The 25808-nt window shown below is 37.9% G+C and overlaps 1 protein-coding gene across 4 annotated transcripts in view; it reads right to left on the bottom strand.

Moving 5' to 3' along the window:
• Positions 1 to 1511: 1511 nt before the first annotated feature.
• Positions 1512 to 25808, bottom strand: part of RGS17 (regulator of G protein signaling 17) — a 63498-nt gene continuing 39201 nt past the window's right edge. For 3 of the 4 annotated variants that reach the window (XM_067465963.1, XM_060753607.2, XM_060753606.2), the window contains exons 3-5: positions 12243 to 12332; positions 6368 to 6602; positions 1512 to 4836 (exon numbers count right to left, since the gene is read on the bottom strand). In XM_067465963.1, coding sequence (XP_067322064.1) covers positions 4648 to 4836; positions 6368 to 6602; positions 12243 to 12332 — 514 coding nt within the window. In that variant the 3' untranslated portion in view covers positions 1512 to 4647. The remainder of the gene's footprint in view (positions 4837 to 6367; positions 6603 to 12242; positions 12333 to 25808) is intronic. The other variant, XM_067465970.1, reaches the window with a different exon arrangement.

The raw sequence follows: 25808 nt of genomic DNA, 5'->3' as shown, positions 1-25808 counted from the left end.
TTCTTATGATATTCCATGAAAGAATGAGTGGAATCAGAAACACCAAGATACTTTGATGAAGGGGGTGGGTGGGATGTATAGGCATTCTGTGTGATCAGATTTACCTATCGCTATGTAGAAGAATTTTACTGGTTTGATTGCTGTATGTTTTCATTATGATCTTATTGTTGTTTTATACATTTTAACTGTTGAAATTAGTGTGTTTTCATGTTGTAAGCCGCCTTGAGTTCACATTGCGAAGAAAGGAAGGGTAAAAATATTTTAAATAAATAAATAAATAAATATTTAGTCATAATTGGTTTTTTTAATTAAAAGAGTTATATTTATTTTGAATATGTGTGGTCTCATGAAAATCCAAAACCAAGAAGTAAATACATTTAATTCTATTTCTGCCTTTAAATAGTAAGTATAGCTAGGCATGTCTTTGTTTTAAAGTTATTGTATATAGTGCATGCACAATAATCTTTTTAGAAGTTTTATCATTGGCTGCTCACATTTTGCAAATAAACTGAGCGCAATGAGATTTGTTATGGGCTGAAAGGCAGCCGATATCCATTTCAGAAAACAGATTTGTCTGAAGTATGCAAAAGTGGCACAAAACAAATCTGTCTGGTCCTGTTGCCATAGAAGTTTCATAATAGCAAGTTTCATAATAACAACCTTTTAAAAATGGCACAAAGCATAAATCTTATGAATAAAAAATATACATTCATCCCTAGGAAGAACATATCAAATATAGCATGTCATATGGTCAATCTACCATACTTTAAGAATGGGTGTTTAGACTGAAATGTTAACATAATCTCATTGCAATATCATATTAACAAATTTCTGAACTGGTTCAAATGCTGTGTCCCGTCCCCCCCCCCCCCCCCCCCACAAATACAGATAAAAAGAAGTCCCACAATAAGATTCAGGGTGATAGATTTTGGCCCTTGAACTAAGAATTTTAATTAAGTTTCCTCAGAAAAGGTTTTTTGTCAAACTGACAACTCATTTACTGTATGAAAAGTATCTTATAAAGATTGCTTCTGGTTTACAGGTCACCATCAAATAGTAACATCAAAAATAAGTCTACATATTGAAAGTTGTATACATGCGGTATTTTCTAATTACATAGTACCTAGTTTTGTGCACCAGAGATAATTGTGTCCCAAACACAGTTAACAAACCTTAATCTACACCATATAAATATATACATACAGAGTGCTATATATGCAGAGCATCATAGTAAATATGAACATCACTGTGGTGCTGTAGATACATAATACCACAGTTATACAATTCAGATCAGAAAAAAGCAAATCTTTAAATGCATTTCATTCTGAGAATTTCACAGTTGGAGGAGGCAATTCTTTGCTGATTTTTTCCCCTACCTCCTCCTTTAGGAAAAAAAGTCTGTTTCTGTAAACATCTTCAAAGGTATTATTCTATCAATATATCTTTAAAGTTTATTCATAATGGTAAATTGACCAACCAACATGAATAAAGTATATCATAACACAATACACTTTTCAGACAAAACAGGTATTTATTAAAAGAATGTCTTTTATAAATAATTTGTCTCGCATTTTTAAATGACAGTTTCATAAACAACAATATTTAAAAGTGCTGAGTATGGTAGGATAGTCAGCAACGCCAGTGTAAACAGACCATTTATGTTTCCTGCTGCGCAGAATTTTCTCTCGCTTTTCTTCCTTTTTTAAAAACCCTATTTTGTCAGACACAACAAGAGTTAAAACAGTTGCATAGGGAGTAAAGAATAGCCCTTTTAAGTCATTATCTCCTGAATTCTCTATAAATTACAAAAACTAAATGAGTTTAAGAAACTGTTAGCTAAATTGTCCATGTCTCCCTCCCTCCCTAAAAGCATACAGATTTCAAGTATAATGTGTAAAATAATAAGTAAAATTTCCCCACATCTGCCCTTTGACACGTCTTCAATAAATTAAATGTGAAGAGGTAGTGAAAGAAAGAAGAAAAGAATGACTGCACGAACCTTTCCCATAAGTAATGAATGCTCTAGCAAAGAAATATTTAAATAGGGAGTATCCAGATCTCTGTAAAGGACCACGGCAGATATCCTGATATTATGCTGGCATGGAAGGAGGGGAGGAAATCTGGCACAGGTCGCTAGGACTCAGGTGGGACGCTCCAGTTCTAAAACCTATTCTGTACCAACCAACAACTTCTTGGGTACAGAAGTTTTTTTGGCCACTACAGCAAAATCTCGGAGGACAAGTTGTTCAACACAGCTTCAGCAGAAGTCTAAATATTTGGGTTGCAACCCCATCAGCGCGCTTAGTGGATTACAACCACCTAGTGATGATCTCAGGAGCTGCCCTTCAAAAATCATTTGCAGACAATGAGCTAACACTTGAGAACCAAATTTGACTGAGATTGCATCACAGCAATATTTGGCTTTGTTTTTCAAAACAAAGTTCCTTCCCGTCAACAGGGGAAAAACTCAGGCTCACATCAATCTCACCATTCAATAGATCCAGTGTTCTCAGCAGGGCAAAACAATAATTTTAAAGCCCTACCAAATCACATCCATCTGTTCTGTGGCCTGTTTTTTTAAAGCTCATCAAAGGAAAAAGGAACATTTAGTACTGGTTTGAATATTTATTAAGATGTGCCTTTATGTAGAAATGAGATATTTATTTTTAAGTCAATTTACATCTTAAAAAAGAAATGTTCAGCAGCTATCTACAAAACTAAACTAGCAGCAAAGTGTGTAATCTCCAAGGTATCACTCAGTTGCACATTTACAGTGAATGGGATTTCCACAAGAGTGACAATTTCTCTCGCCTGAACCCACATTCATACTAAGATGGCTTGTGCAAAAAAGACACCTCTTGGAAACCAAGTTCAATGTGATTATTGGAGGTCTATGTTCTTCCCTTCGTGCCAACACTTTAAAAAAGTATTACAGCAACTAAAAAAAGAAGGGGGGGGGGGCTCAACCAGTGGCATATCTGAGTTTTAATACCAACTCAATCTATGCAATATCCTTTAAGCCCATGACAACTCCTTCAAAATTACATGGGCCAGAAGATAACTACTCTCTTTTTAAGAGTGTCTCTGTCTGTGCAAAACACACAAACATTCCTTTTCAAATGACGGAACGTTTAAGAAAATTAATTTACATACAAATGCTAGTCCTCAATGTGGACTGAAATGCTACATGTAGGCATTTTTATTTTTATATATTTTTTAAAAAACCCTTTAAGTCATCAAGCTTGCTTATGTAAATGTATGGATATTTATGTATCGTTTCTTTTGACTGAATTACATAACATTACACAACAGTATTAGATAACTGGATACCCAGTCTTTAATAAATCCGGTACATTATCTGACAGCTGAAATGTACATTAATTATCTATTCTTAGTAACAATTAAAAGCAATGTCAACACTTAGACTGTGCCACCCATGGGGATCCCCTTATATAGCTTGTGCTTTGTTGTTGTTTCTTTTTTTTCAAACTCTGCAACAAAAATGTCACAGTTTTGGCAGTCAACAACTGTAGGAATCCCCGGCTGTGAAATTTAAATAAATGATGATAAATAACACAAACTCTTACTCACTTTCTTATACAGAAAGGTTGTCTGTCTTACATAGCAATGTTTTTTCCCCCTCGATAGAGCATTTGGAATAAAGTTGCCATACCGCAGGACTCTGATTTTTTAAGTGTGAGCATTTTTTTCAAAAATGTAAGCTTCTGGCTCATTCCAATGATGTGTGTGTGTACTATATTGCACAACATGTTCCTAAATATCAATATTTTTGTTGTTGAACTAAATATTGCAACAACTAAGTGGTAAGTGAAGCAATTTTGCTTTGCACATGCAGTGTGAGGATACACAAGAAAAACGACATAAAACGACAAGTATGTCATTGCAATCTTAACTGCAATTGTGAAACCTATGTGAAACAAATATGTTTTGGCAAATCTACTTTCCCTCTTCCAAACCCAAGCATGAAAGACCTTATAGACAAAGACCATTGTGTGCATTTGTTTTCTTCACAGTAGCCTGAGTGGTGCTAAACTGTAGTTCTCCAGGAATACAGTTCCAGATGTTTATTAAACTACTAAGGTGAAGACAGATTTTATATCAAAAGAGAGTTTACAGCACATCCCTTGGTAATGGGGCGGGCCTAGTTGCTCTCAGGTTTGCAAATGAAATGACAGCCACACATGTCAATGGCTCAGTCTTCAGCCCTTTCTCCCCATCTCCGTTCTTCAGGCTAGTTGTCCACCCTTTAAAAAAAAGTGCTCCATGAACATAGCATGCATTTCTCTGTTCGTGCACCACCTTGGTCATTTAAAAAAGGAAAGTTCTCTTAAAGTGCAAAATTGCTCCAGCTATTGCGGGGAGGTTTCTTGATGAATCACGGGGGGTGGTGGTCTCAGGAAATCAGCACCGTGCACAGCTGGCTTCTGTGTCAAAGGGGCAGATCCGGTCCCTCCCCCTCCCCAAACCCAACCTTGGAGTGGAAAGATACATTTTGGACAATGCAGTGAGGATGCTTCCAGAGCAGCTCCCCTGCTTGAAAAATGTTACATCTGTCTTCATCCTAATAGTCCTTCTTCCACCCGCTCCCAGAAAGCTAAATCAAGATTTCAGTGCCCAAAACTAGACCTAAGTTTCAGATGTAGAGCTGGTAGTACTTTCAAGAAGAGACTTATACATCTGAGAGTTCAAAAACCTAGGGAAAGAGTCTCTGTGCATTAATGTGTAGATCTGAAGTTGGGCATCTTCATACATAAGAGGATTTGGATCCAACAAATTTCTGTTTATCACTTCTCGCACCCGTGAGTCTAAACTAACCTAAAAAGAAGAAGCAAATATGTTGGTTAAATGTTCACTGAAGAAAGTTATGCAAACCTATAAGCATTACATGAAGACTTCAGACATATATTTGCATACTTGGCACTCAGTGGGACCTTATCCATACAGAAGAAGATTCACAAACCTACCTGACATTTAGGAAACATCCTGTGTTTCTTCGTTTGAATGCACATCAAAATTAACAACAGAAATACGTATATTTAGTCTGGACTATTAGGGCTTTTGTGCCTTTGTGGGACAACAACCAGATAATGTCAGCATATATGTAATTATTATGCAACTGCTGTTCAGACAACACTGGATCTTCAATGGCTTACAATTAAAATCTGCTAAAATTAAAGTAAATGGATGACTGCATGCTCAAGATGGAGGAAATTTGGAACTTACTGTCCAGATTCCATTCTTCCAACCCACCTCACTTTCAGACATGATCGGAAGGGAATTTGTATTAACTGGTGTAAGGGGTGAATAAGTGAATTTGATAAACAAATAAAAAGTGCCATAAAAAAAACTTCCTGTTATTTAGAGCATAAATCTTAGTGATCCTCATCTCTCCTGTTAAAATATTTCCTGTGTAAGAGGCAAGCTACTGCACACAACTTTTAAACCATATTTCCTGCTGAACCCATTGTCCCCAGAAATTTCTTTGTCAAATGCAAGGGGGACAAAAAGGGGGTCCATGAAGCATATATGCACCTAATCCTATTCTGAGGACCTGCACCCAGCCCACAACTGAAAAAAAATCCCATTTGAGAGGGGGGATATTTACTTACAAAAATATTGCCTATGTAACTTAGGGAAGTAAGGTTCCTGTTTAAAGGACTCACCTGGGGCTGAACCAGCTCAAGAGAACTTGAAAATGTAGTGTACAGCTATCTATCTATTGGAATAGATTTTCTTATAAAACAATCTGTGGGTGAGATGTGGTGGCTTGTGCAGTCTCAAGGTCCTGCAGGAGACCACTGTGGACTATCAGCCCCTCACGGTTGCCCACATCTGGTCAAGGTGAGGAGAATAGAAGTTCAAAGTATTTTTTTATGTCTTCTGTCCATGCTGATGTCAGAGAGACTGATCATGTTTTCCCTTCCTTGAGAAAAGTGGCTAGGTGGCATTATTCAATAGGAATACAAGAAAGAATCTTACGTCAAGTCAAATTACTGCACCTTCTCGCAATACTGGGCAAGAAGGAGCCGTAATAAGAAACTGATGTAGTGCCTCTGACTGTAGTGCCTTTCATGTTTTTCACATTGGAGTCTTTCTCAATTTTACTTGGAGCTGTGAGAGTTTGAACATGGATTGTTTGTATGCAAATTTTGTAATCTAACAAACTTGGTGACCATCAGAGGTGTTCTATTATAACTGCTGTTACTGAAATGTATCCAACACACTGGAAGGCATCAAGTTGAAAAAGCCTGTCCTAGAAGAATATGCTGAGACTTACCACACAGCAACCTGAAATTTGAGCATGTGCCAACACTATTGAATACCAATCTGGGATTGAGAGCATCACCTCTTTTGGTGAAAGTATAGAAATGTAGTCTTCATATATAAGCCTTGCTTTTTCTTCAACAACTTCCTTGTTTTGTTCATCCTTTAGGTCTTCACATGCTAGCCAGAAGAGCAGATTCTCCTCACTGTATTCTGTTCGAAGAAACTCTCTGAAAATATTTCTACCAGCTGGTGTTTTCATCATCTTGTCAAAGTTTTGAGCCCAGGAAATAATTTCTTCTACAGGAGGGTTTTGGCTGCAAAGCAAACAACAAGAACAACCATCTAACTCATAATTTCATACATTTTTTCCTCTGTTGATTGGATCCTATGTTTATGTCTCATGTACTTCATCTCTGATCTAGAGAAAGTTGCATGCAGCAGTGCATCTCCAGATTTAACTTTTCAAAAGGCAGGCCTGCAGAGTTCAGTGGGACTTACGTCATGATTAGTAGATAAAAGATTTCTGTTTAAGTCCCACAGAAATCTACATGGTTTTAATTAGTCTCAACCAACCTGTTCCAATTGAATAAGAATGACTCTTGTTATAGATAATCTTTTGTAAAATTTCCAGGCTATATTTAGTCTTGAAAATAATATATTCTTCATTTCAAAATTAAATAGTAGAGAGCTGCCAAAATAAAACCAATGAAAATAATATCATATAACTTAAAAACATTTTAAATAGTCAAATTAGAGATCAATAAAGGATAGACAAAAATCTGATATTGTTTTTTATAGTTTATATAAGAAGCCACCATGCTATAGTGGTTTGAGTGCTGACTGAACCAGGAATTTGTGAGATCAGGGTTCACATACACACTTTGTCATGGAAGCCTTTCTTGGAGAAGTCACACTCAGCCTTCCAAGAAGGCAGTCCTTCATCTGATAGGATTGTTACGAGTTGAAGTTGACTTGGTTGTTCAAAACAATGAGGCTTTGAACAACCATGGTCGGCGTTCCATCAATGGTCCATCATGGCATCAGCCATTGCAGCTCACTTTTTCTGACCAAACAAATTTTCTGACCAGACAACAACAAACTGTTCTTCAATTGGTCAAGAAAAGTAGTGCAGCCTGCTCTTGCTTCAAAATCACAACTTTGGCATGTTTGACAGTAAGAGAATCAGTGGGAATCTGCCCAGCTATTTTCCTGTAACTGGACATTCTGCAATGATGTCATCAGCAGGAACCTCCTCAAGAATAGGAATTTAGGGGGAAAATGTAGCATACACAAAATGTCAGACATCCATTGCGTGTCTACCTTAATTTTTTAGTAATTATTTCTACCCTTTGTGAATGCAAGTATAATCATTATAAAAGTTGAAGAGACTCAAATAGTTCTGTAGATATACAGGGTTAGTCAAAATGCATAGGCCAATAAGCCATTCAATTGAATGGCTTATTGGCCTATGCATTTTGACTAACCCTGTATTTCCATTTTAGTTTTATAGATATGACTTTGGCTTTTTTTTATGCTCCTCATTTTCTGTGGAATGTGCATTTAGTTGTCATGAAAACCATAAATATAATTTTGTACAGAATGACAAACGTCACTGCTGGTTCCACATAGACAAGGTTTCTTAAGCCCAATAACAAACGCTTTCAAGATGAAATATTCTATGCCATCTTGCATGGGATGACATTTGGACTCAGATGTTACTTTTTGGACAGAGCATGTGATGAAAAAAACTGCACAGTTGCCAAAAAAGAATACTAACGAGAGACAGGGAAACCACTAATGAGAAGATTTGGATATTCACATGTTTTCTTTTCTATATCGTCTCCTGAGTTGTCAAAGTTTTCTTTGTCTGGTGCTATTGACCTGAATATTTTCAATTAGTATGGGGTTGTTATTTCTTTTAGAAATACTTGATGGTAATAGGACGGAAGGAGGGGATGTTATGTGTGTCTGTATCTGTGTGGGAACCACTCATTCCCCATTCAAGAAGAGCACTACCATCAGTTTTTGCTCTTTTTAAACTGCTAGGTTCCTAAATGAAATACTCAAAGCTCTCTTTAAATGTTTCTGTAAACATATGAAGAAGGATTGAGATGTCCCATTTATGTTTAAGTCAGACTACTGAGATTTTCTCAGCCATGATGAAAATTCCCATCTCCATCAAAAGGTAGAGAGACACTTTGTTTCCCCTATTATGCTTTGTATAGTTTGTATTAAAATGTCTCTAACATCTTTTCTTTGTCTGAAACTAACATGTACATGTGCAGTGGAACTCTCTGCCCCGGAGCACGGTGGAGGCTCCTTCTTTGGAAGCTTTTGAACAGAAGCTGGACATCTGTCAGGGGTGATTTGAATGCAATATTTCTGCTTCTTGGCAGGGGGTTGGACTGGATGGCCCATGAGGTCTCTTCCAACTCTTTGATTCTATGATTCTATGATCGCATCAGTGCTCTGGGCCTCCAACCATTTTCTTCAGTATCAGTTTGAAAATACATTAAACACTCTGCGTAAGTTTGCCCCTAGTCCAACAATCAAAACACTAGCTCATGGCATATGCCACTATGCAATACATATCTTACCCTATGCCAAATTACAATGTAGAACCCCATGCTGATGGTTAGGTGAATAGAACAAAAGCATGGTATATAGCAGGGTGGGACACTATTTCTGCAGCAGGGTCGCGTCTCTCCATTATGAGAGTCAATTTTACCTTGGATCTGGGATACACTAGCAGTACATTATTGGCTGATCTCAAGAGTTTCCTGTGACTTTTAAAATGTGCTATATATCCTTAAATACACTCTACAGCATGTATTGGCAGCATGTGTTCTATGGTTTTAAGTTGTTTCAAAGTCACATTATAATGTCAGTGTAGATAGATCCTATAAGACTATACAAATGCCAAAAAAATTAGGAGGAAGACCCAAACCAGCCAGCATTCCACTTCTGGTTATGGAAAACTTTCATTTTTTTAAAAAAGGTAAGCAATGTAGGAGGACTTGCCGTCTATTTAACAAATGTGTTGCCCCTCCAGGAAGCTTCCAGGAAAGTCAATTCACACTTTGTTTGGTCAGGTAAAGGGTAGTCTGGAAGGAAGGGAAGTAATCTAGGGGCACATCTGTAGCTCCAGAGCCACACGCTTCATACATCTAGTGCAGTGGTTCCCAACCTTTGGTCCTCCAAGTGTTTTGGACTTCAGCTCCCACAATTCCTAACATCTGATATCTGATTGAGATTTCTAGGAGTTGAAGTCCAAAATAATGGGAGGACCAAAGATTGGGAACCACTACACTAGTGTATTAAAATAGAGATTGTTCTCTCTCCCACTTTTTCATATTAACAGAAGCCAGAGCAGTCAAATGAAATTCAATTGCAGGAGATTCAGGATAAGCAAAAAGTATGCATCCGACAGGGAGCTATGGCGTAGGCTGGTCCATGAGGTCATGAAGAGTCGGAGACGACTGAACGAATGAACAACAACAATGCATCCAAAGTATTCAGAGATGTAGCACAGAATGATGGTAGTGATGGCAAAATAGGAGCATTGGCCCCATATGATTTCATTTGGGGCAGAATATCTCAAGGAGGAATAATTCCTTCATTTTGCCACCACTCAATAACTACATTTTTGCATAGCTCCTGTTAAACAATTTTCTTGTTTACATACACCCCTCTCCAATGATAAGTTTATTTCATGACTTGAGGTAACTTGAGGTGGGTATGTATGTGAAATGATTCAAAGAGGCATATTAGACACCATTTGTTTGGACAGAATAGTTGTTAAATGGATTATTCAAACATTTTCCTAACACATATAGAGCAGAAATATGAGTCTGAGCTTAGGGAATTGATAACAGTAATTGCTCTTTGAAACTAATGAATGTTATATTGTAGAACATACCTGTCTCCACAAGATGGCATCATGCTGAAGTGCAACAGAATGGGAAAAATCGGATTCAAAAATGTAAAGGAGGAGTAGTAATTCCTGTCTCAGATCTTCCACTGAGAGTATCTTCCACTACACTTTAAAGAACAGCCACCACTGCATATATATGATAGTGTACAACATGTAGTAATGCCAGGTGATAAATAATATTAAATATGATTTGCCAATAAAAAATTACACAGGAAGGAATGGGCAAAAATAGAGGTTTTTTGCCTAAGAAATCCCTATGAAATCTCCATGAAGTTGACAGGAGAGTTGAAGGCACACACATACACAAACACATGCCTATAAAGTGATATGCAACAACATTAATGTTCTTGTAGTTGAACACAAAAATCTGCCATCTGATAGAAACTATTAGAGGTGCCTATGAGAGAAATGTACTATATCAAATTGTGACATGAATGTTTTTGCTTTTAGAAAAAGTGAGTCTCATCCTTGCTTTCATAAAAAAAAACCTTGACATTGATTTCTTGTATGACTCCTTGTATGACTCCTCTGACAAATCAAGTTCACTCTTACCTGCACAGCCATTTATTTAAAAACCAAAACATTAAGTTTGATTCTAGCCTGATCTACTTTAATCCAGAGGTCCCTGAATTCATATTCAACATGGAAGATTGTTTTGTTTTAAAATGAAGAGCAGATGATTTTATCCTCTTTATATCATTCAAAAAGGACAGAGAAGAACAATGAGTCAAAGGCTTGCTCTGATTTGTTCCTCATCAGCTAAACTGTGGCTATGTTTTGGGAACACAGAAACAGTACAAAATGTGAATCTACATTCAAGACCCTGCTTTCTGTAAAAAAAAAAAAATCTCGACATTATGGTTGTGAAGATATGTTGGCAAGTGTGTGGGTGATTTCTAGTGAACTCTAAGATTCCAGAAAAAATGTCTAAATAAGAATTGCAACAGATGGTAGGAGAGCATCAAGACTCCACATAATTCTTCTTTTCTTCATAACTAGCAAAGCCAGACTACTGTAAATTATGCTAAGGGCACTTGAAAAAAATCAGTTTACAAAGTGTATACAGGCTAAGGAATTCTAATGTCTTAAGTTGCAGCAACATATAATATCTATACATGATTCTTTTTGCACCTTTAATACATAGTAGAGTAGAATCTCGCTTATCCAACCTCTGCTTATCTGACATTCTGTCTTATCTGACACTCTTATCTGGCGCCTCCTTTTCCTCCAGCATTTCCCCTTCAATTAAAGGAGTGCTCCCAACTCTCTCTCCATTCTCAATAAGTGAAAAAGGCAAGACAAGGAAGGGGAGAAGGGAGAAAAGGGGGGAAAGAGACAGGACCAGAAGTGGAAGCACCTTCTCTCCTTCCCTCTGTGATTTCCACACTCCTCTTCCACATCCAGGCACTTCCTGCTGTGCTGTTCTAGCCCCGAGATGTTGCCTTTCCTAACCCTTTGAGTCCCTGTTGCTAGTATTATAGGTGTCTAGTGCCACGTTGGATGGGTAACAGAAGGAGATTCCATATTATCTGACATTTTTTTTATCCAACGTTCTGCCAACCCATTTATGTCAGATAACCGAGACTCTACTGTATTGCATTATTTGTTCATGTAATGGTAAGGTATGTATATTTAATCTGCCTTATTTGTACTCCAGCTTCTTCCCAGATAGAGATTCAAGTTGTCTTACAAAAGTTGGAAATTTAGTGTTAAATATCATGCCAAATGGGAAAAGCTAGAAGACTGAAACTTGATTAAGAACACAATTGCATATTTTATGCATAAATTGATTATATATACTGTACTATATATTTGCAGGTGAATACAGTACCCCAATAAGTGTTCACTGTCAGCACAGCAAGGAAAAATTAATTTTGGTGACAATTACTCCCAGAAATCCCTAGCCAGCACAGCTACTGGCAGAGCATTCTGGGAGATGGAGTCCTAAAAAGGAACTTTCCAAACAGTGACTCTTGGCATCAATTTTAGTTAACTTGAAGAAGACAAATAGCAAACTTACCATTCTTCTATAACCTGGATGCTCTCCATTTTGGTTGTGTGTGTTGGTCTTCCTGAATTGTCCCCTCTATCTTCATTCCTAACAGTGAGGCTGCAATGTAGCACAACACTTTATTTTGTCTAGAGAAAATTAATTTAAAATCACGAATTTATGATTCATAAAAAACAATGTTGATGTTTAAAGTGAACCAGCATTCTCCAGGTAACATTTCATTTTCTTGTTAGTAAATGCAGGAACATATTTCAAAACCTATTAAAAATTATTGCTTTGACTGTAAAGACTTCACCTATGTCCAGTGTTCAAAGAGTCCAGGTATTACATATATTTTATTATAAAAACTTGAAATTATAGTATTTGCATACCCTCTAACCTTTCAGAAATTAAAAGCCATGACTTGTGGTCAAGCAATATCAGAGGGTGATTAAGTTATTGAGGAAGTAGAACACACAAGCTAGAAGAAGCTGAAGTGTTTTGCCTTTTGCTCAAGTCCTTGGAAGGGCAGGATTCTGCCTCATTCTCTCCAACTTGGCCTGATCCAAACAGCCCTAAAAAGCAGGTTGGAAAAATGAATTAGCCCGAGGTGTCCAAATGACACTTCGGGCTAATCCAGTTTAACCTGGAGCAAACCTGGAAATACAGGTTTACCCCAGGTTAAAAAAACCCCTGTGTCTGTGTGGACTTTCTAGAATAGTCCATACCTTCTCAAGTATGGGGACAGACAGGACAGGACAGACTGTTATGATCGCCACCTGTGATCTTGAGATTCAATCCTCACAGCCATCCTGCCTCCTTGGGCTGTGGTAGCTCAGGGGGCGGGATGGTACAGCCACCTTCTCCTCCCCATCCCCTTGTTTAGAAGAAAAACTTTCATTAAAGACTTGCAAACGGAGGCCTGGTGCTTCTAAGCAGCTCCTGGCACATTAAAATGATGTGCCAGGAGTTTTGGAGAGGGAAGGGGGTTAGGGGCACAGGGCCACCATGAAAGTGAAGAACCACAACTAAAGAAATTGCCTTTTTACCTGAAAGAATCTCTCTCTAGGAATTTCTAGGTCATCCAGCATGACTATGATAAACTTCTACTGAGTGCTGAACATAGAATCACACTGAAGGGCATAGATATTCCAAGAGGTATTTTGTTTAGAAATCTCTAGGTCCTCTAGCATGACTGGAGGAAGTTGACCGAAGAATCACACTAGAGATTTGTAAAAAAATATAATAAAATCCACAAATGTCAAAATTGCAAATGTGGAAAGATGACTGCATCTTTAGTCCACTATCAGGGATAATTGTGAGAAAAGATGGGGTAATAAACAAATAAATATGGATTACAAAATCAAATGTAGAACTAAGGACAGAAAGTCCACTAAGAGTTTTGACAGTGTCAAAATGTTAATACTAAGGACCTCATCAGATGGCCCTTTGTAAAGTGGGGCAAATCATGGGGCAGATGGAAAAGTTTAAGCTCAGGTATAGAGAATGATTGTAGTGTGTTTATTAGAGAAAGTGGAACATTTCCTCCTTTTGTGTTTTTTGGTTTGTATTTGGTAGGTTAAAGTTTGGATATGGCTACCTTGATGAGTTTTTGTCATTTTATCTTTGTAGTTCGCTTGTATTACTCTTTATGTGTGGTTTATACACATTATAAAAACCTTTGTGCATGTGTGTTCCATAAACATTAAAAATAGAAAGAAATGCATGAAACATAGTTGTGCCCGGGGATAGTGATGTAAGTCTCAGCTATTGATTTTTTCCTGAGTGAATTCATCCCTCTGGCACACTTAAGGAATAAATACAGAGCAATACAATATTAGGGAGGCTTATATGAATAACTTATGTGCACTTTCTATGTTAACATATCAGTTATCAGAAGCTACGAATCATCATGCCTACATATTACCCCAGGAACAAAAGCAGTATGGTGCTAAATAGTATTTTTTTTTTGGGGGGGGGGGAGCTGGAAGGTGCTGTTGTGTCCATGTCCTTGCTTTGGGCTTCTTATAGGCATCTTTTGACTACCATGAGACGAGAATGTCAGACCAGATATGTCTTTACTTCAGACTCGACTTTAGTTCTTATACCCCTTTTCACTGCATACAGCCAGTGTAGCTTATTTATGCAGTAAATGACTCGACTATTTGTATGAGCAAAAGCAGAGTATTTTGTCTTGGGAAAACAGACAGGCGTGATAATCTGCTTGACACTGTAAATGTATTTTCCTCCAGCAAATCAAACTGATGTGCAAATCTGTACACTGAATGTAAGAATTCAGCCAGAAGAACTCCATGTGTTCCATCCATTTGAACAGTTTTTAATCTAATCTGGAAGAAAATTTGAATTCCCTCTGAGCTGCCTTCACTTCACTATTACAGGCATTAAGGCATTTCTTCTCTCCAGGCCATGGAATAGCCGCAGAGGTGGTTGATCTTGCCTCTAACTGAAGCTTGAGTGGCATAGCTTGGTGCCCGGGGGCAGAATGCTAGTACTACAGTGGGCACTCAGACAGATGGGGAAGTGGATCAGGATAGCTGATGTTAAAACTGGGCATGACTTGAAAATAACCATGGCCATTTGAGGATGGGTAAATAGGTGCCCATTGTGTTTCTTCTGCCCAACTGCAAGATGAATAATTTCATCTGTATCCCATCAGTGAGATAAAACATCTTGGGGTGAGGTCACTTTGGCATCTGAAAATCAGAAACTGCAGGTGAGGGAAGAATCTCTGTTTAGATGTACATTGCTGAAGACGTTAGAACGAAGTGGAATCCCAGTGGCCGAGAAGGAAGTGTAAAAAAAAGAAGAAGACAAAACCAAAAAGTATGACTGAGGGAAGAAGAAGTCAGAGCACACATATTCAGTGAAAGCTGCCTTAAGCACGTCAGTAGAATCTCCATACGGATGAAAATGTTCTGCCAGATTTCTAAAGAGAATGAAGGCTGTTTTATCTTCTTTGCCTTCTGTCTTTAGAAAGAGCACAGCTGCATTTAAATTGAAAGGTTCCATTTCTTCACAGTTTCAAGAGACAGTCTTGAAAGACTTGCTTAATTCTATGGGGTCCAGAGACAGCGCACTTGAGTTTAAAAATTCCAGACAGTGATTCCCGGTGTAACTGACATTTTAAGCTGATTTGGAATGATACATTGCTAGAAAATAAATCCTCTTCAAGTAGAAAATTATGCCAGGAGCTAATAAATCAGCCTGAAGTTACTTCTGTCATCTTCCGCTATAGGGGGCAGATGAAAAGTTTTGGAAATTTAATGATAAAAACAATGGTGTGTGCTCAGTCCCTTAAAATAGTCAGAGGAAATATTACTTAGAGTTGCCAGGTTTTGGGGCTCTGTCTGAAGTCTTGGGGAATTCTTCTAGTTCCCTGAGTCTCAAAGCAGACAGACAAATCTCACGCGGGATAAGAAGTAGCTGTAAAGTTTTGGTATGCATCTCAATCAATTTCCCATTAGTGTCAAGACTCATACTAAAATGTTTGTCATGCTTGCCCAACATGGCACCCTACAAAACCAAGTGTAAGAGGAGGTGACTGGAAAGGGAGGAAGTGGCTGCCTGACCCTATCATGTCATTTAGAGCAAGGCAGAGTCTTTGATTGTCAAGATTAATGAAAGATTTCATTTGCAGAAGTCCTGGTAATAGCAGCTTTGGACCTTATAAATCAGTGGTTCTCAACCTTTGGGTTCCCAGGTGTTTTCACCTACAACTCCCAGAAATCCCAGCCAGTTTACCAACCATCAGGATTTCTGGGAGTTGAAGGCCAAAACTCCTGGGGACCCACAGGTTGAGAACCACTGTTATAAATTCTTTTGGGTTGACAGTATGCCTTCCAAAAAAAAAACCTGTAGTGAAGGGCCTGGATTAACTCCTGGTGTGTCATAGGTGCTGCAGTTAAGGCCATGAGCAGGCACTAGCTATACTAAGAATGGTAACAAATGCTATAAGTGCTGAGTAAGAAGAAACAATTTATTTGTTTGCTACATTACATTGACACTACCCAATTTCACAGGTTGATGATGATTTTTTTTCAATAATGTAACTATTTTTAATCTATTCTGGAGGGCTGAATTTGAAAAACACCATTAAAATGTCATGCCACAAACACTTCTTTCACAAATTTCATTACTCAGTTTAATACTAATTTCATTCAGTCACATCTTAAAACATGGATGTTTCAAAGCAAGTTGTGGAAAAACTGTATGTGATGGAACAAATCTTGGGTTTTAAATGCCAAATTCTGATAACACGAGCATATTTTTAAAAGTTGTTATAATCCTCCATTATTGTACAGTTGGTTCTCCACATTTGCAAATGTGATTATTCACAGATTTGATTGATGTGATCTCTCTAGGATTCTCTAGGTCTTCCAGCATAACTCTATGTTCAACTCCTATCAGAAGATAATGATAGAGTTGTGATGGAGGACACATATATTCCTAGAGAGGTGTTCTCTTGTGCACAACAGCAGAATATATTGAACAGAACCATGGTAGCTAAAATGGAATCATTTAGTGTGAAAGTGTAGTGGCTGGTTTAGAGATTCCTGAGAATGGAAGGGTTATCTTTTCCATTCTCATGAAATTTTGGGAACTGCAGCCCCTCCCCCCCCCCCCCCAAAAGAGTAATTCCTAAACATAGCCAAGTCTCTGTTTAATGAAGCAGACACATCCATCAAACTGAAATTTCAGTATAAAATCCAACTATAATGAAAGGTCACAATTCAGTTCTAGCAGAGAAAGAAGAGAAGAGAGAAGTCTATTTTCATAGAGCTCCTGAAACCAGTTTTCGTTCACAATCACAGTGTATTTGAAGAGTAAATATTTGATAGGAGGGCTCCCATCAATAAGTGAACCACACCCAGGCAGCTGGTTGTTGTTCAACTGAAAGGAGATCTTAAATTGACTCAGAATACAATAGACATAACTCACACCTGAAAAACTTTTCCATATAGATTCATTCTTTGTGTATATATTCTTTGTACCATTGCTGAGTAAAGTGTATTCAAAGGTTATGTTATCTGTGTCTGCTGAGAGCAATTCATTAACAAATTATATTTTGATCATCTCAGTTGATAACTCACAGAAAGTGAACTATTATTAAAATATAGGGGAAACAGTGTTACAGATCTACCGCTTCCAAGAGTTTTACATTGATCACAACATTCTGAATCAAAGGACATTAAAAAATTCATGCATGCTTCTAGTCAGGTTTACCTTTCAAACAGAAATTTTTTACAGAACTGGAATTCAATTTGTTCTGCAGGTTTGTGTTCAAATACACACAAAGCTTGAAAGATGGACAAGATTCTGAGGTGTAAAGGTAAATCATTAAACACTAAAATTAGGATGGTTCAAGTTATAGCATTCCCTTTATGTAGGGTTGTGAAAATTGAACAGTGAAAAAAGATGACAGGGAGAAAATCAAGTCATTTAAGATGTGGCTCTGAAGAAAAGTTCTAGGGATAATATATTTCCCAAAAGACAAATACAAGAGGTAGAATAAATCAAGGCTGAATCCTCCCTAGAAGCCAAGATTACAAAACGGGCTTTCATGTTGGCCAGAACAGAACAGACAAAAATGCTTTGAATAGCGATGGACAGAAGGAAGGAGGAAGACTATATCACAGATTGATAGAATCAATCAGGAAGCCAATGGCTCTGAGTCTCCAAGATCAGTAACCTCCAAGTCACCTTTTGAAAATGAGGTCTCTCATTCATAAGGTTGCCATAAATCAGTCGACTTGGAGACAATTAACAACAAAATTATACCTACCTAACACTGCAATTTTAATTTAATGATCAACATTTTCCTGCAGGCAAAAGGCATAGCCAAATTCCATGCAGAAGCTTGCAAACAGGGTGTCTCGATTCCAGGCAAAAGCTTGCAAAATGCACATCTGTATCCTATGAACAAGTTTGCAAAGTCCACATCTATATTTGGTGAACAGACTTGCAAAGTGAAGATCTGTATTGTATGAAGAAGTTTGCAAAGTGCACATCTAAGCTTCAGCCTACAAATGTCTCAAAAGTTTCTATAGTGATCTCCCATCAATAATCATAGAAAACAGAAGAAAAGAAAGAAAAAGCTCAAATGGGATGCAGAAGCATGAGAGCAACATGCCTATCTGATAACTGAGTATTTCCCATCCCTTCTTACTGAGAAGCACTGAATCAGAGAGGTATGGGAGCACAGATGCGGAAATTGCTGCAAAGATTATTTCTTTTCATTTATTTGTCTTACATGAATAATACAAATGTATTAAATAATGGGGGCACCTAAATTTTTATATTGACAACTACAATTGAAAAAAAAGAGAAAAACCTAGGTCCTAATGAGGAAGGAAGACAAGACTTCAAGATATTTTAAAATATAGAGGTCTTTGAAAATATGAACATAGCTGTCAGGCATCTCACAGATTGACTGTGACAATAATGACAAAAGCATGGATCATGTGCCTTTTTATAAATCCTTGGGCTGTTCCAAGCCATACAAGGTAAATATTATTTTAAAATAAAAATAAATGTTTGTGTAACAAGGTCAGGAGGAACAGATTTCAGAATATTGTTGAAGTCTGAGGCAAATGACAAAACCAGAAAGAAGAACTTTCTTGCCAACAGTGACGCTTCCTGGCTCCAAACACTCAGTGAACATCCTGCAGGCTTTGGGGATCACCTGCTTCCAACTTTGGCTCCCTGTCAGTGAAGGCTAAAAATATTTCTGGTCCTGAGCAGACTTTGAGAAAAATGACTTTTTCAGACTACCACTCCCCAAATCCCCAGACAGCAGTTACCTTGTCCAAAACTATTTATCAGTTTGAGAGCCAGGAGCCTACAACTAATTTTGAACAACTAAGACTTCAGAGTGTACTTTCCTCTCCAGGTTTTGCAAAACTTTTATGTAGAAGTTTGCTTTTGTTCTCTTTCCTGTTGGGAAAAGTGATGGAAATAAAGTCTGTGTCCCTGGAATCCATCTGGCACGCTTTTTATGGTTCCTGTTTTCAAAGGAGGAAATTATGACTCCTCAGCACCTTACTATGGGACAGGAAAAGAAAGCTGTTAAACTTTGCCATAGCTTCAAGATGAGTGGGGTAATGTAATTGGTGGAAGACAACTACACTGAGGGGATTGTGGACTAGGCTTTTAATAGCTATAAAAGGTAAAATATAAGGTAGAATATTCTGGTGCTACGTAGTGGAATCAGTGACTTGAAAGTGTTGTCATCTTTGTGTCGATGTCACACATCGAATCTTAATGGTTTGAGTAATGGTTTATAAGTCTGGAAACAGGGTTGATTCCCTTCTTGGATGGAAACCCACTGGATGACCTTGAGCAAACCACAAACTCTCAGCCCAAGAAAACACTATGATAAGTTTATCTAAGGGTTGCCATGATTTGGAAATTACTTGAAGACAAATAGCTTACTATACTTTCTAATCTCATAGATAGGTTTCTAATCGTATGGAGGAAATGGTCAATCTTGTTACTGTTCAGGTATTAGGATAATGAGTTGAGTATTTTCAGCTGATGTGAGATAAAAATGGTATGATGGCTCCAGGCTTTGATACTGTTTAGCAATTATTAGCTAAGATTTCATGTAGTCACACACAATATAAAAATGCCACATGTGGACTCTGCTATGTCTCCCCTATCTCTAGTCCCAAGTCTCAAGATGTTGTCTTTCAGTGACCATTGCTGGTGTAGAGTGAAGGGACCAAAATTCAGAGACCAAACTCAGGCACAGGACCCTTCTACACTGTGGAAAAACTGTATGTGATGGTATAAAGGCGTGTGGCTATATAATGTTGGCCAAAAATTCATGCTGCATCTCACTGACGGCTGAAGAACTTGTGTTAAAAAGGTGCATTTAAAATCCGATTTTGACTGAAAAGTGTGCATATACGCATCACAGTATATCCCTGCATTCAAGAAAAACACATGACTTGGTTGCTATACGCTGGTGTGGACTGCTCCAACACATGTGAGCATTTTAAAATCCCAAAACAGCTGATGAGGGTTGTAAACAGATTAAAAAGACAGAAGATTCACAAGCTCTTTTAAATAGATAGCTGTTTGCCTGCCAGAGCTAAAGCTTGCATTGAGGACATAATTTTACTCCCCCTAACCAAAGATTTTAAACTCAAGATATTTAATGATCTGTTACTATGTAAAGAGAAGATTTTTATCTTGATTCACTAACTCAAATGGAGATGGGCATATATCCAAAAATTAATCACCACATGATACTGAACATTCCTAATCTGTTAGCTATGGCTTTAAGGAATACTTGTACAATGAAAATGCTCAAGTTCTATGGTGCACAGGCTCTCTCACCATATCTCCTGGGGAGGGCATCAAATCAGACTAACAGAACTGCACTGTGATCCAGTATTTGATATGGATAGCATTGCCAGGCCTCAGGGTCCATGTCTAACGTGTCCAGAAACAGGGAGGAAGCATACATGGGATGAGGTCCTTTCTAGTTCATTTAAATTATTTTACTGTTTTTATCAATCTGTCATTATTGATTTTACATGTGGGCAACTCTGAGATCTTTGGATCTTTGGAGTAGCAAACAAAATATTTTAATTAAATTAACATATTGCCCAGCTGCCCCCTGTGCTTTCCCCAGCTTACTCAATCAGAATCACCCATGTTCTGAATTCTTCCTCCCATTACACTTTCAATATGCCTGATATAATAGGTTGCATTTTTCATTTAATTTGTGCTGTTAAGCTATAATTTGCTTTTATGTGTTGGGTTGTCATTTTTTGTTATTATGGGTATATTGTTATTATGTTCAGGTATTGAATGCATGCCTTTTATGTTTGGAATCCATCCTGAGTCCCTCCGGGGAAATAGGCCAGAATATAAATAAAGTTTTTTATTATTATAACATGAAGCCAGCATTGAGCCCTGCTGGAAGTAGCTCTGTGTCATGTGATGGGCTCCAGCAGTCTTCATACCAGCTCCGTGTTGAAAGCATTCTATGGCGGGGCAAAAGCTCCATGTGATGAGATCCAAAGTCACGGAACTGTGATTCTGAGCCAGTTACTCTCTGCAAAGCTGGCAGATAATGGGGATCAATGCTATATTTGGAAGAAATGTGGAATGTAAATATAACAAACAAACAAGTAAAGATGACTGAAGTCACTCTGGATTTATGTATGACTACAATAGTACGCCCAGAGTTGAAAAAAACGGTATTATGGCCATTTCAATAGAAATGGGCAGCTTAGCAAGAGCCCCACTTGCTGTAATGTGGACCTTGAAGCAGTTACTTGGACTATGCTTTCTAGCTAATATTTCTGTTACTTACTGGACAACTAGTCCAAGTATCCCCCAGATAGTGTTGCTTCTTTGCTATGGGATTTTGCCATCTATAAACAGCCTTCACCAAGCTCTTATGTTAATCAGTGCAGTGCTCTGTGTTTATGTTACTCTCTGCCTGCTGGATCTTTAAAACATTGTTTTTTAAAAACAAAACCTCTTTAATCTCAAAAGTTAGAGATGGAAGAGAAAGTTATTAGACCATCCAATCTGTTTCTCCTTACATTCTTTTTCCATACTTTTGTCCAATCTGTTTCTAAAAACTCTCAGTAATGGCATTTCCACCCCAACTTTGAATTTTACTTTGTTAACCTCATTTGAAAAGGCAGACAGCTGCAACTTAGGTTTGTCCTAACTCCCAATAATGAAAAGTAAATTTTCAGTTTTCACAAACAGCATCACAACTCACAAATACACAGAAGAGCTGGAAAGTAATGAATACTGTTCTGTAGATTTTGAATCCTGAGAAGTTAATATATGGGCACCATGCTGTTTTGGAGTCTTGCCAAGAGAAACATGGTTTTAAAAAAATCTGAGAAGAACTGCATGCTTAAAAGTTTCCCAGAGAAGTATTATTAATGTAAATAAATTTATCTTGCTTTCAAAGACTAGAAAAAAAAAGATATTTTTTGAAAAATTATATCCCCTTCTGGTCCGCTCCTAGTGCCTCAATATGGAATGCTCACAAACTGGCCATGGGTGGAACATGTAATTTAGCATTTCATTGATGATAACAAGGACATATGTGGCTAAACAATATCAGAGTGTGATTAAGATGACAAAAGTTATAAATAAGGAAGAACATGCAAGTTAGGAAGCACAAGTTTTAATTGTTCAAAGGCTCTCCTGGCCACTGCAGACACCTGGTCCTCCAGGCTCTTTGCCAAATCCAGGAGGACCCCCAAACTGTAACTCCATCCAGCATAGGCTGGATTCCTATCTAGCAATGAACATATTACACATATACGAAAGTCACTCCACTGGTGTGCCAAAGTACAAATTGTTCTGGGCAAAGTACAAATTGTTGCTTATAACCTTTGAAACCTATAGGGTATGGGTCCAGGTTTCCCACAGGATCACTTTCTTCTATACAATCTATCCTATACACTTAGGTCCTCTGGGGGACATTTATTCCAACTGCCAATGATCACTCTTAGGACATTTTCATCAACCGCTGCTAGAGTGTGAAATGTTCTGCCAAAAAGCTTCAACGTCTAAACAAGAGTTGGGTAACAAATAAAAACTATTGTTATTATTGTTATTCCATTATTACCATTATTATTAACTGGCCCAAACTGAGACAGTTAGAGAATATAATATTGGGAAGCATGCTGCTTCTAATATTAGAAGGAAAATATGTATACATATTTCCATCATAACTAACACACAGCTGCCACTTAAATATGAATTGACATCCTGGGTATAGTCTGTCTACTCATCTACACCAGATATGTTAGCCCAGTGTAAATACGCTTCCAATAATGCCACATTCATCATGTTAATGCTGAATCTCAACTTCATTCAGATTGTTTTGGAAGTATACTCCACCTCGCTGGTGGCAGCCCACATCTCAGTATCTCAATTTTGCCACCACCTCTACACTAATAAGTGAAGGGAAAACATGGTGGCACCGGTGACTGGTCTGGACATCAGACTGGGTTGAATTTAATCAAATCCTACTGTTCAGACCAGTGGTTCTCAACTTGTGGGTCGCCAGATGTTTTGGCCTACAACTCCCAGAAATCCCAGCTAGTTTACCAGCTGTTAGGATTTCTGGGAGTTGAAGGCCAAAACATCTGGGAACCCACAAGTTGAGAACCACTGGTTCAGACTGTCCTGAACCAGTGGTTCTCAATCTGGTTTCTAGAAAACTGTAGTAGCAAAGTGGGGCAAAGTCGGTTTAAACCCAAAATAACCATGAAACCCACTGGAAACCACTGGCAACAACCAGAGGTTCATTCAGGGTGAGTCCAGGTCAGGATCAACAGAATCTTTGAGAACTGACAGAACAATCTTAATGCATTACTTCCTACGAAAGGATTGCCACATTAACATAAAATTATGCAATGGCAGCCATCTCTTTTCTCTGGGTGAATTATTATTGTTGTTGTTATTATTATTATACTGGAACAAAGCAATAGGAAACTAATATCAAACATAATAATTTATGATCAATTGAAATGTCACAGCTATGTGTGGATTTTCAATTTCCACAAGCTAAATGGTACAACAAAAGTAAAAGAGGAGTCTTCTCCCAATTTTATTTGTTTATTTGTTTGATAATACCTAGCCTGAAGAAGACTTCTGGAGAACTCAAAGTCTTACATATTTATTTATTTATTTATTTATTTATTTATTTATTTAGAGCATTTGTATCCCATCCTTCTATAACCCCCAAAGGGGGACTCAGGATGGCTTACAATTGGCAGTCATTAGATGACGACAAAGAAACAGAGCACAACAATTAACACAAACAAATCAACACCTATAAAATACATTAGAAAGGCAATAAAATACATTATATATATATATATATATATATATATATATATATTATGTGATTCTAAAAATTTAAAGGTTTTTAGGTTACAATTATGAATTTTGCCTTATTTCTTCTTCTCATGGACTAACATGACTATATTTGTAGAACCTTTATTTAAAAGTACAACTGCTGTATGCACAAAAATTCAGCTCACATGCCAAAACCCCATGATTTAGTGTACTCCTGGGATTGCATTAACTGGATGAAAGAAAGCTTATAGTGATACTTCATAGAATGGGTTTCTGAACCAAAAGAAAATGTTACAACTGAAAGGCTTCCTTCCCCCACATTCGTTCCTACTCTATATATTTTAAAAAGACAAAGATATAGTAAAAGGTAAGGCTGTAGACTCATGCTCCGAATGAGCATGATCCCAGTGCTAGGGGACAAAGGTGAGGCATATCTTTGTTTCAACTATATCTCCACATGCAGCACTTTATCTTTTCTTCATAGGACAGAATGGCATATTTTCACTTCCATAAGATGAAGAAAGGTTACAGCAAGGATCTCATTGGGCTGCATCTTGTCCTGGTATTACAATTTGCACAAAACCTGCTAGTGTACATACAAGGATCCAAATTTAGAAGTGAATAGAATAATTTGAAGGAAAAGAAGTATCTCACCCTAATAGGAGAAAGTCCAAGCTGCTGACTTGTGTGCAAGCTAACTTAGGCTCCAGAGATACTGCGCTGACATGTGGTGTAGGGGCACATTATTATGAGATCGCCATGCACAATCTTAGGAGTGGTCTCCACAGCAATTCTGGGATGGCTATGTCAGCCTTCCTGTTCTTACCCTCTTTTCTACCTTTAAAACACTAAAAATAGGCTCCTTCCTTACCAAGTCTGGGGCTTCTCCTCAGGGCCGTAGCCAGAAATTTTTTTTGAGGAGGGTTGAAAATTTCAGGGGGGGTTTGATAATTTGGGGAGGGGGGTTGAAACCTGCCTCCTAGCTCACGCTGAAGAGCACAGCAGAGGGCGAAGCCTTCAACAGCCTGCAGCTCCACCCCTGTCAACCACCTCCAGCAAGTCTGGCCTCCTTAATGAGAGCATTCAACACCCCCCCCCCCACCTCAACTTGGTTGATTTGCTACATCGGCTATTGCTGCAAGTAATGACAGTGTGAATAAATTGTCAATATTTGCCTGAGATAGTGCTTGCAGTTCTGGAGGGACTCTTAATTTTTTGCATCTCATAGACTTAGCATGGGGATTTGGTTAATCATGAGTAAACCAGTTTTTTTTTTAACCTAAAAATTTTCGGGGAGGGGGATTGAACCCCTACCCCTCCCCCCGGCTACAGGCCTGTTGCATGTGTAAATATTTTTCCTTTGTGAACACCACAAGCGAAGGAGAAGCCTCCAGATTCAGTAAGGAGAAAGAGAGGGCAGAGGGACAGTAGCCATACCATGGGTGGGAATGCAGATACCTCCTCACCAAAAAGGTGAGATTCTGGCTTCCTTGTGGGTACCAAATTTACATGGAATAGTCATTTATAAATACCGTTTTCATGCAAATTCAGGCCAGTATAGAAGGGACCCCAGATTGGTGTCCAAGTGGCAGACATCTTCAGACAAATTTGTGATTCCATTTTTGACAGTTCTTTAGCTGTAAACCCAATTTGGTCATAATAATCCTTCAAACACAGCAAAGCCTTTTCTCTGTAAAAACACCTTTACTTTCTTTTACTCATATGAGA

The sequence above is a fragment of the Anolis sagrei genome, chromosome 1, assembly GCF_037176765.1.
Source record: "Anolis sagrei isolate rAnoSag1 chromosome 1, rAnoSag1.mat, whole genome shotgun sequence".
NCBI classification, from domain to species: Eukaryota; Metazoa; Chordata; class Lepidosauria; order Squamata; family Dactyloidae; genus Anolis; species Anolis sagrei.
This window is presented reverse-complemented; position numbering and strand designations above follow the sequence as displayed.